Source organism: Hypomesus nipponensis, chromosome 2, assembly GCF_054491055.1.
Source record: "Hypomesus nipponensis isolate SF chromosome 2, ASM5449105v1, whole genome shotgun sequence".
Taxonomy (NCBI): Eukaryota; Metazoa; Chordata; class Actinopteri; order Osmeriformes; family Osmeridae; genus Hypomesus; species Hypomesus nipponensis.
In genome coordinates this window covers 5,620,567-5,632,708 of record NC_140362.1, presented here as the reverse complement: position 1 = coordinate 5,632,708, position 12,142 = coordinate 5,620,567, and the positions used below count along the sequence as shown (strand labels likewise).

The 12,142-nt window shown below is 40.6% G+C and overlaps 1 protein-coding gene across 1 annotated transcript; it reads right to left on the bottom strand.

The window, feature by feature from the left end:
* Positions 1-1,905: 1,905 nt before the first annotated feature.
* Positions 1,906-6,045, bottom strand: LOC146300562 (protein FAM8A1-like). Its single transcript, XM_084703856.1, has 5 exons — positions 4,321-6,045; positions 4,047-4,167; positions 3,814-3,937; positions 3,506-3,645; positions 1,906-3,156 (listed from the first exon to the last, which is right to left on the bottom strand). The coding sequence occupies exons 1-5, from the start codon at positions 4,814-4,816 to the stop codon at positions 3,012-3,014; spliced, it is 1,026 nt and encodes a 341-aa protein (XP_084559982.1). The 5' UTR covers positions 4,817-6,045; the 3' UTR covers positions 1,906-3,011.
* Positions 6,046-12,142: the final 6,097 nt, after the last annotated feature.

The window sequence follows — 12,142 nt, the reverse complement described above, 5'->3', positions numbered from 1 at the left end:
GTAGACATATAATCAGGCTGTTTATCTGTGCCTTGGTCTTCAGTATCTGTTCACAATGTCTGTCTTTCTGCACTTATCAGCCTCTGCACCAGACCCCTTCTTGTCCCTCAAAAAAGAAGAGAGACTGAATTAGGTTTTAGTGATGTGAATGAGAGAAGGGCCTCCATTACTGCATATTGGTGGCTGTAAGGTTCGGTCGTTAAGCTCCAGCGGTACATGTCTTCAGGCTTCACGGTATTACAGGCTCTGGAGTGTCATAACACTATATAGTCCAGACCATAGTAAACAAAACAAAGCTTCAATAGACAAAACTCTAGGTGTTTAATGACAGAAAGAACAAAAAACAAAATTATGAATCTTCCATCAATATAAATCTACAGGTACATGTTAAAATAGGTACAAGTTAAAATATCATTTATAATGTATTTGCCTCTATATCCATAATTGACTATCTGTTTTAGGCCATGCAGTGCTGCAAGTATAAGAGGTAAGGACACCCAGTAGTTCCTCCAACCATCTATCGTGGAGGGGGGGGGGGTATAGATTTCCTAATCAGGAACCAAATAGAGAGGCTCTCTTTTTACAGCTTATCTGACAGGAAATGTATGAGGGGAAAAATGTATCTGGTACAGGGCATGCATACTGGAAAATGTGTTTATTCATTATTTATTACTAACAGTAAATAAAAATGGTGCATAATTGACAACTTTAACTGGCTAATAAATTATAATATTTCAATGTGTAGATGTTCCCAGGCATGTCTGCAGATCAGTCACACACACTAGTTTCCTCAGATCAATTAGGATGTGTGTCTGCTTGTGTGTGTAGTATCCTTCCTCAACAGCATGCTTAATATTCAGCTTGTATTTTATAAAATGCTATATGAATTGCCACGCTACAGTGCATGCATGCACAAATTGTACTTGACAGTCTTTGTTCTAAAGTGGGGTTTACGTCATAACCAGTCCCAAGGAGATCGTTCCCCTACATGGAGGATTGATTGCAGGCCCTGAGGGGATCAATGACTGAGGCGAGCAGATACAGTCAGCTTCACTGGACACTGATAGAGATGCTCGTGAATTAGTCCTTTCGTAGGGTTTCAGTTGTGGCGAGGGGAGATGGTGGGGTGTGCAAGGGGCTCCTCGCGCAGCAACACTGTCGCCATGCCCACCATGGCGACATGGCGGCAGCATCAGAGGAGGCGGAGCTGTAATCTGAAGACACCATCTGTGTCTGTCAGCAGCGGCTGCCACTTAGTCAAAACTAACACAATCACCACTCTAACACATGCCAACAATCTGGGCAATGGATACTAAGCTCCAATACTCACTTCAGAAAGAATGGCAGAACACATGGCAGCACACACTGGGACAAATATGTCAGGGTATTGGTTTTGAGTAGCCTTAGTGTCCTGGAGCTCTTATAATACACAGGGTGGCAGTCATTGGTAACATGACAGGTTAAATGAGTAGGGCTGCTCCAAAAAATTATATTCAGCATCAAAAGGATTCTGATGTTACTACAGTCAGTTAACAGACATGTACTTACACTGCTTAAACACTGGGATGTGCCCTTCTCTTCGTATTCAGGCAGTAGGTAGACCAGACTGCACATTTGTTCAAAACCTTGTTTCCATCGCTCACTGCCATGGAGTAATCCTAACATAGTGGAAGTATCCGATGTACATTGCAAGCAAAAACTTAGTAGATAACAGGTAACAGGTAGGTAAAACTTCAGTGCTTTTCTTCTTTTTCATACCTATGACATTGAGGGTGCATTTCATTACACTGTGTGCATTGTCTACCATGTGTTTATGACAAAGACCTTGAACATGAAATGTGTAAGCAATAATTAATGTCCTTTCACATAGCAATTTAAGTAAAAACTGAATCCTGGATTTAGGAAATTGTTTGATTATCACAGAGTTTATATGTACCATTACCAACCGGAAAATCAGAATTGATAAAAACAATAAATTCCATATATCCTGTAGCATCTTCATCTTGCATGGAATGATGGGAAGGGAAGGTGCTTACATTACTACAAACACCGAATCACATTGACATCAAAATATCACATCAGTTTGATTAAATCTACAAATTGTCCCTAAAGAACAATTTATTGGTACCGATGGCACAAAGACAAATACAATTTACAAAATCATAACACTGTAAGGCAAATTTGACATTTTCTGCTTGTATCATCACCTGTTATCGTGAGGCTGTTAAGGTGTACTGGCTATAGTTGTCATTAGGGACAAACTTTGCTTGTTAAATAAATAAAATACTTTAAAATTAACCCAACACAGGCCTCACAGCATAGAGCGGTAAAATTGGTTTTCAAATTTCAAAACAGCTTTAAAGCAATAGAGAACAGCATGCTTTCACTCTTAGACTTAACAGGCATATCAAACACTACGATGGCACATTTATACTGTATGAAGCGCTTGAGCTGAATGTATGAAAAAAGATTTATAAATCTGGCCATAATATTTGGTAGCAATGGTCTAAACTGTAACCTTGGTAACACATTTGAGAATTAACATGAGTCTTCCTTTCAAAATGTCAAGAAAATACATATTTAGTAATAAAATGCAGCACTATTAGGAGTTAAAACCATTTAGAGTTGCAAAATCATGCACAGGTTTCACAGCTTCAGGTGGAAAATCAAACAAAATTATCAAATTGATTTGTTAATACATCATTTCTCACTGATAATACCGTTTGCATAAAAAATTGTATCATGACCCCTTCAGGTTGCCATAGCAGTTTGCCACAAAAACAAATCAAGCAGCAATTTCAGAAAGAAATTATTCTAAATACCATTAATGGAAGAAAAATTGTCCGATTTACGAGAGCGTACGAGTCTAAGAGACTAGCTTGCCTCTTCAGTGTTGTTGCAGAGCAATTCCCCTTGCAGCCTTCATAACTCACATCTCGCTGTGCTAGACTCAAGCTTTGGAGGAAGCCGTGAACTAGCATTAGACATTAACCTTAACTCTAACCATGAGGTCATCTCGCCCCTGTGCGCTTGACGACTATGGTGCCGGCCACCATGTCATACACAGTCCTATTGTGCTGGAAGAAAAGCAGTGTGATGAAGGCTGGGAAGAAGAAGGCGATGGAGAAGTTCTTGTTCAGGGCTCTTACAGTCGAGCTGAGGAGGACATGAAAAAAAAACAGAATGAAAATGTGTAACCAATGTGAATTGGTTAAACTCATTCCTTAAGGTTAAATACAATCCACCTGCTAGCTAGCTTTTTGTTGAAGCAAAAAGCAACAACAACAAAAACTAGCTAGCTTTTTAGTTGGCGTAGTTGTCTAGTAGTCATGCTTGCAAGTCAGAGGTCCCGGGATCGAGTACCAGTGAGTGGAAAGGTCGGGAGGACTGACGAGCAGTGCGACTATGACCTGTTACAATTGCACTGAGGCATTTACAACAGCAAGCCTAAGCGTTCCACTATTTCAAATGAGAACAGGTTGGTTTCTTGTGAGTCACTACTTACGCGGTCAGGGAGACGTTTGTCGCTGGTACAACGAGGACCCGATTGGGTTGAAGCAAGACTGATGAGTCACATGTGACCACCCTGAGGCCAATGATAAATTTCCCTGGTGTGGCACCCCCTGCCCCCCATATGCAGACAATCTGTTGGAGCACAAGGAACATGATCGTCATTAGAAGAGCTAGAAGCTAAAACACTGACTACCCTGGAACATTGGCTCATGAAGAACAATTATTTAGATGCGGGTAGGATATGTCATGTTATGGTGCAAGATTTTCATTTGATACTAATTGTAATACAAGTTAACATACCTCATAGAAACACACCAATATCCGATAAATAAGTGCAACAAGCATCATTTTTTGTAGCTCTTCCATGGATGTGTCCTCATCTATTTCCTCCACAATGAAATGCATGGCAAACTTGGAGATATCCCTATGAACACAATGATAAAAAATGACTTGGTTATTTTAGTATAGTTGCCTTTTCTCCCATTCTGCTTGCTGTGTGTTTATTTTGTATCCTGTTCAACTCCTGTACTTACTTCATTCCGCTCAGGTGCATAATACTGATGATTATGGTGGCCTTGATGAAGAACAGGATGAAAAAATCCACCATTTCCGCAAGGAACCTCTGCAGAGGGGAAGGAATACTATATTCTCGACCTTGGGGGACATAAGGCAAAAGTTAGCATAGTCTACACTTGGCTAGGCAACGTTTACTAAAACTACAGTTGTGTAAGCTACTTCACTTGGACATGCATATCAATGAGTTGAAAACGAATATTTTTGAACGTAGCCTACAGACAACATTCTGACCTGGTCGTTGTGCATTGCCGTTTTGTTGATGTTGCTGCTGCGGTTGTGTGGGCACTGAAGCTGGCACAGGTCCATTGCCAATAGTATCGCCTGTGTGGCTACCAGGTGTAACGAAGGTAGGTGGATAGGGCGATAAAGGTAACCCAAATGGATTATTGAACCAGTTTTGCGCATCGAAGTTGGACAAATCGGCTGGCCAAAGTGGTGAAGTCGATGTCTCGTTCGTTGACTGTGGTAAATAAGGAGGCGACGACATAGCAGAGACAGATAGCCAGCTTTGCCAGTTAACATATCCTGTGTAGTACTGCCACATCCATCCTTGCAGCTTTTCACAATATTCCGACGTACTCAGCTTTCGAAAATGATCTTTTCTGCTTTCCGGCGTGTTTTGATGACTCGTTCCCCGCATGTTTTCATATGACACTGGCTTGGCTTTACTATTATAAGGAATATGTTCCTTATCTACTTCTCTGTTTGTGTTTCCTGAATCGGCCATGTTGAAAAATTACGTCATACGAATTTAGGGGTTCGTGTACCAAAAAATTCTTGTACACACATTTTGTTGCAAACAGTTTAGCACGTGTCTGATAATTGTACGTAATTGTAATGTACATATATACTTAAATCAAATATTTACGCTGTCATGTCGAAACTTTATTCATTTCGTCACTATGTCACATTTGGTACAGTCAGAGCCTGTTTAAGGAGAGCCTTGCCACTCCCTATTAAACCCCATTGTACCGAATTTGGCTGCAGTTCCACCAGAATTCCACTGGGGGTGATCGCGAGCGAGTGCATGTTGAATGGGAGTCTATGGAGCTAAACGGCTAAATTTGTCTCTTTCGCCTGATTGTCGTTGAAAAACCTCCGATTTGATTGTAGTTTGTGCATGTTCAACATGGATTATAGGTCGAAAATTGAATGAACGAGTACTTATGTCCTTTTGATTTCTTACATGGTGAGTCGTTGTTGCACATAACACGCTAGCATTCTGCTACTGAATGCTGATTGGTTAGTAAAGGACTGATACGATCAGAGCTCCCGCTTGATGGCATCCGAAGCGGAATCAGAATGTCGGAGCATTAGCAACATTAGCAACAACATTAGCAAGCCAAAACTCTTTCAAGCATGTGTATTGACAGGGAGAGCCTAACCTGTCAGCTGTGTTGTCGATGCCCTGAGAGAAAAAAGTAAGTGACCAGAGCTTGCCGTCAAACAGTAGCTCTGGTCGTACGATGTATATGACGTCAATGACATTTTCAAAAGCTTTTTAGAACAGAAAGGCGACTTTCAAAAAATCTAAAACCCGGCAGTGTGTATTTTTTTGGCCTCCCCTTTCGAATTCAGAATTCAAATTACTGGACAAAAAATTATATCCTGAGAAAAGTGGATTTTGAGGGGTACCGCTCCATAGATCTCCATTCATTCTGCACTCGCTCGTTAGCGCCCTCACATGGAATTTCAACCAGTTCAGAACCCGGAAGTTTCCCGAGAGTGGCAGTTCTGTCTATATTAGACATTCTCTGGTACAGTCCAAATAATAAGCCGCACGTACTAGTTCAAGTTGGAAAGACATTCACATATTCGAACTTCCGGCATCAATTCCGCTATAGCGAAATGTTATTAAATGACAAGTAACGCATCTATCGTATCGTAGTAAGGTAAACAACGAGCTACGAATTTATTTTCATCAAAACGAGCCGTCCTCCAACCTGAAGAAATAACATTGGTCGACGAGACGAGAGCTTAGGGACCGTCTACAAACTACAACACCGAAAAAGACATACAACACAAATATGTAATTTAATGTTTAAATAAGGTAGTATTTCCAAACTTACCTCAATTATAACGTATCACCTGCTATTGGTACTACAGCACTTACTTAAGAAAAAAGCATTATCATAATTTTGAGGAATATGTTTTGCCAAAAACATTTAATATATTACATATAAACGAATAGGCATGGCTCCAAAACGAGTCCACACATAGAAGCTGGTTGTACTGCAGCACTTACTTTTCAAAAATAAGCATAGACATAATTTGGGGGAATATGTTTTGCCAAAAACATTTTATATTTTTTTAGACTTACTGTCAAGCGTCAACACATCAGAAGAAAATGGATCCGAGACTCTCTGAGAGTCTTCACAACTTCGCTCACAGATTTACCAACAATTACATTTGCTGACGTTGCAAGACTGGTGGAGTAAAACTTTGTCACAAAAAATAACAAAATAAATAAAGGGTACACATTTTTCCATGAGGAATTTGTCCATCAGTGTCAATGTAAGTGAGAGCGATCAGGCTAACTGTTAGCCACTGAACTGGACAGTGCAACGATCGAGCAAAAAACAAAACCATCAGCATTTCTTACGTGCCTATCCCAAACATGCTCATAAGGAGTAGGCTAAGGATATTTTTTGTTAAAAAAAAACATGTAATATATGACATATAAACAAAGTAATGTCTCCAAAACTACTCCATACATAGACAGTACTACAGCACTTATTTTTCAGAAATTGCCATATACATAATTTTGAAGAATATTGTTTCACAAAAACATTTAATGTTTTAATAATTAAATATATTTGTGTCTCTAAACTTACCTCACACATGGCAAGCCACCTGCTGATTGTACTACAACACGTAGTTTTCAAAAAATAATCATATGCATAATTTAAGGGAATATTTATTGCTAAAAACATGTAATACTCACCTAAAGGTTGAACTATAATGATTACTTTTCAAAAATAGACATGCATAATTTTTGGGTATATTTATCTCAAGAAATATGTCATAATTACATAGAGAAATGTCTGACAAAATACTCCAGAGAAGGTGGTTGTACTACAACAAATACTTAAAGTGTAAAAATATATGTGGTGCCTTAAAACATGATTTGAGACTGAACATTTAGTAAGTAAAAATGTTAAGTAAAATTGAATGCATTATCTGATTTTTGTTCGATATTGGGAATCGAGATAAGAGGCTGGTCCTCTGACCCACTGTCTTACATTTATTCATTTTTAGCAGACGCTTTTATCCAAAGCGACATCCAAGAGAGAGCTTTACAAAGTGCATAGGTCACTGATAATAACAACAAGATAGCCCCAAAGCATTGCGGGTAGCCAAAACAAGAAGCACACATTGTGAACAAACAAACAATATGTCCCAAAGGGAAGAACCATAAGAGCATGTAGTTAGGCAAGTTACAATTTAAACAACATGAATCTCTAAGTGCAAGTGTACCTGTAGAAAAGCAGCAGCAGTAAAAAATAAAAAATAAGATGAACTAAAATAGAATATTTTGCAGCGAATACAACAGTTTAAATCAGTTGCCACTAACCAACAAGAGTAACAAGTCTCTAAGCAAGAGTCATTGTGATCCTAGAGGAAACTAGCATTTGGTTCAGCAAACCATTCCTAAATACCGTTGTACTCCCGGAACAAGTGTGTCGTGAGCCTTTTCTTGAAGGTGGAGAGACAGTCAGTGTCCCTGATGGAGGGGGGGAGCTGGTTCCACCATTGGGGGGACAGGCAGGAGAAGACCTTGTATTGGGACTGGGCGGTCTTGAGCGGTGGGACCACCAGGCGGTTGTCTGAAGAAGACCGCAGGTGAAGGGTGGGGGTGTAAGGCTGCAGGAGAGACTTGATGTAGTCGGGTGCGGTCCCGTTCACTGCTCGGAAGGTCAGTACCAGGGTCTTGAATCTGATACGGACGTTGATGGGTAGCCAGTGGAGGGAGATGAGGAGCGGGGTAACATGGGAGCGTCTGGGTAGATTGTAGACCAGGCGGGCCGCTGCGTTCTGAATCCTCTGAAGAGGGCGGGTTGCACATGCTGGGAGACCAGCGAGCAGCAAGTTGCAGTAGTCCAACTTGGACAGGACCAGTGCTTGGACTAGCAGCTGGGTGGAGTGCTCAGACAGGTATCTCCTGATCTTCTGGATGTTGTATAGTGTGAATCTACACGACCGGGAGACTGCAGCAATGTGGGCCGTGAGGGAAAGCTCGTTATCCATGGTAACCCCGAGGTTCCTGGCAGAGGATGAAGGGGTCACCGTCGCAGATCCCAGGGTGATTGACAGGTTGTGGGAGATGGAGGGTTTAGCCGGGATGATGAGAAGTTCTGTTTTGGCGAGGTTCAGCTGGAGGTGGTGCTCGGTCATCCAGGCGTAGATGTCTGTGAGGCAGGTCTCAATCCTAGCTGAGATCCCCGGATCAGTCGGGGGGAACGACAGGTACAGCTGCGTGTCGTCAGCGTAGCAGTGGTAGGAGAAGCCATGGGAGGTGATGATTGGTCCAAGTGAGGTGGTGTACAGAGAGAAGAGGAGGGGTCCAAGAACAGAGCCCTGTGGGACACCAGTGGAGAGCTGGCGAGGGCCTGACAGTTTGCTTCCCCAGGAGACCTGGTAGGATCTTCCCGACAGGTAGGATGAGATCCACTGGAGTGCAGTGCCAGTGATGCCCATATCAGAAAGTCTGGAGAGCAGGATCTGGTGGTTAACCGTATCAAACGCCGCTTTTAACGTATCAAAAGGTCCAGCAGAATGATGACCTGGATATATCAAGGATGTATATATGTATATATATGGATATGTATATATATACATGTATATACCCCTCGCTAGACTACCCCTCTCTAGCTGGACAGCGTCTCTTCAGCACTGACCCCAAGACGGCTTCATCCAGCTGGCCTGCCCCTGCCTGCCAGCCCTCCAGAGACAGACAGTCACCCCACAGACTACTGTGTCTTCTGGCTCTGCAGACTGCCTTTTTGAGGACATTGATGAAAAAGGAACAACCAAAAATGTTTTACTTTAATGAAAGTCTAAATGTTTAATCCTTTCAATGTCCCAGCATGCCAAGCTGCTGATGAGTGTCTTAAGTGATGAAACCAGTTCAAGTGATATACTATTGACCTGAGAGAAATACTCTTTCTTGGATGATTTGTGATCCACATCAGTACATCTCCACATTTGCATTTGGTTCCATGGGATTCATGGAATTGCTAGTTTCTGCTCCACCATTTCCACCATAGTGTAATAATAAATATAATTTAGGATAGCAACTACATTTGTGTGTTATCCTTTCGCATTACACACATTTAGTCAATGTTCTTAAACTCAACCGATTATGTCACTTTACCATACTGTTCGTATTGAACAGACATCAGTGAAAAATTACAGTATATTTCCACTTTTGGTTTGTATTTCCATCGTAAGTTTGGTCTTTAATTTCATTTGGAAGTGGTATTAAAAGGTCTTAAAAAGTCATAAATTTAACTTGTTTATACCTGTAGACAGTGGCGGATCTTAAGGTTGGCAAGGGGTGGCAGCTGCCACCCCAATAAAAAATACTGCCACCCCAATTATTTTTTATGCATTTAGAAGACGCTTTTATCCAAAGCGACTTCCAAGAGAGTTTTACAAAAGTGCATAGGTTACTGATCATAACAACGAGATAGCCCCACACATTGCGGGTAGCCAAACATGAAGCATTCATTAAGAAACCAAATAAGTCCCAAAGGGAAGAACAATAAGAGCATGTAGTTAAACAAGTTACAATTCAACAGCAAGAACCTCAAAAGTGCAAGAGTGTTCCTGTGGAAAAAGCAAGCAACAATAATATATTTCAGAGCAAGTACAATCATTTTAAGACAGAATGTTTTTGGCAAAACAAATCCCCAAAATTATGTATATGCCTATTTTGGAAAAGTAAGTGCTGTTGTACAACCAGCAGAAGACTAATTATGTGTGAGGTAAGTTTAGAGACACAACTGTATTTACATTATAAAAGTTTAAATGTTTTTGGCAAATAATGTTACCCAAAATTATGTATATGCCTATTTTTCAGAAGTAAGTGCTGTACTACAACCAGCAGGGTGGCTTCTATGTGTGGAGTAGTTTCAGAGACATTACTCTTCATTTATATGTAATATATTAAATGTTTTTGGCAAAACGTATTCCCCAAAATTATGATTATGCTTATTTTTTTAAAGTAAGTGCTGTAGTACAACTAGCAGATGACACGTTATAATTGAGGTAAGTTTGGAAACACTACCTTATTTAAACATTAAATAAATACATATTTTTGTTCGAATGTCTTTTTCGGTGTCATAGTTTGTAGACGGTCCCTAAGCTCTCGTCTTACTGCCTTCTCACCGCCGGCTTCTCGTAGAGACAAATGTTATTTCTTTAGGTTGGAGGACGGCCCGTTTTGATGAAAATGAATTGGTAGCTCGTTGTTTACCTTACTGTGCAAAAGATGCGTTATTTGTGATTTAATAACATTTCTCTAAAGAGTAATTGATGCCGGAAGTTCGAATCTGTGAATGTCTTTCCAACTTTACTGAACTAGCCGCACTTCTAACAAATCAACACAAGGGTGTAGTGAAAGCTAGCGAAAAGTAGACGTTTGGCGGTCACACATTTTTATGCTGCGTCGATAGGATATCTTCTTTGATGATCGACTGTGTAGGCTGTGTCATTAAATTGACTGTTCAATCGTGCATTCAGTATGGGACAAAGTGACAAACTTCGTAAACGTGTGAATGTTTAATTTGTTGGCAGGGCAGACAAATTAATCAAACTTCCAAGAACTTGCTAATTACATAGAAAAGCTACTTAGGATGGCTGCCCATAAACTGCCTGCACCTCGGGGAAAAAAAAGATCTGTGGCACACTGCCATTCTCCAAGAACTATCCAAAGCTTAATCCTAAAAACAATGGGGTATTCAGTCATAACAGCAGAATTAAGACATAAGTTAGTTCTGCCAAAAACCTATTAAAATCATCTTGGTAGGATTTCATTTGTCTACAGACCTGCAAACTCCTCAGAGTAAAAAAGGTGAGTGTCGCGGGGGGTGGGCGTGCCCTTGGCTCAATGTTTTTGTAATTCTAATATACAAATGATACATTTCTGAGCGTGACTGAAAGGCCATATTGCAGGTTAAACATCACTGTTAATAAATGGGTACATGAAGCACTTAAGATATGTATATAATTTTAAGAATCTCCAAATGGTGTCTCTAAATGGTATTAAAGACCAGTTTTTGTCGTATTTGGTGTTAGCATTAGCATATTAGCGCAATTTGTTGATGACGTTACGTTGGGGAGATGTGGAGGAGACTAGGCATAGATATCCATAGACATAATATAGATATCTATGGAGACCTCAGATTAGTACTAGAACTATGGCGAATGACTGCAACTCACCAGTGCGCCTCACCAACTCCACTCATTCTCCTCGGACTATCTAACTACATAAATCATTTACACAATTTCTCCAGAATTAAACACTTTCTGTTACGTACGCTATTGCAGCTTTGTCCGAAAATCTTTACAGATCATGCAGCTAATTTAACTCAACACTTGAACACAGGGGCTAATTACTTGAAAGAGGAACTATATGGTACAATTTCTGGGGGAGATTGTAGGGCGTGGGTCGGTTGCAGATGCCCTTTGAAACTAGCTATTCTAACAACGTTGTTAGGCTACCAGCAGTATTTTTCAGATGGAATCGCGATTCAAACAGTACCATCTGCTAACTGTAAATTTGCCCCCAAACACGTAAATAAGATTGATATTTATTTAGGGGAAAATTGCTAATTCAAAAGAAATTTGCTGGCAGCGATCATTGTCAGTAAAAAAAAGTTGACCATTTGGTTTCTGTCTAGAACCCTGCATGGAGAAGCTCCATGGAGAAGCTACGACTCGCATGCACGTCGTATACTGCGTCATCTGAGTCAGTTAACTATCGGGGCTTGGAAATACTGCGACTTGCTCAACACACAGCTGCAAGACCCAGTGAAATGTTACATACAGC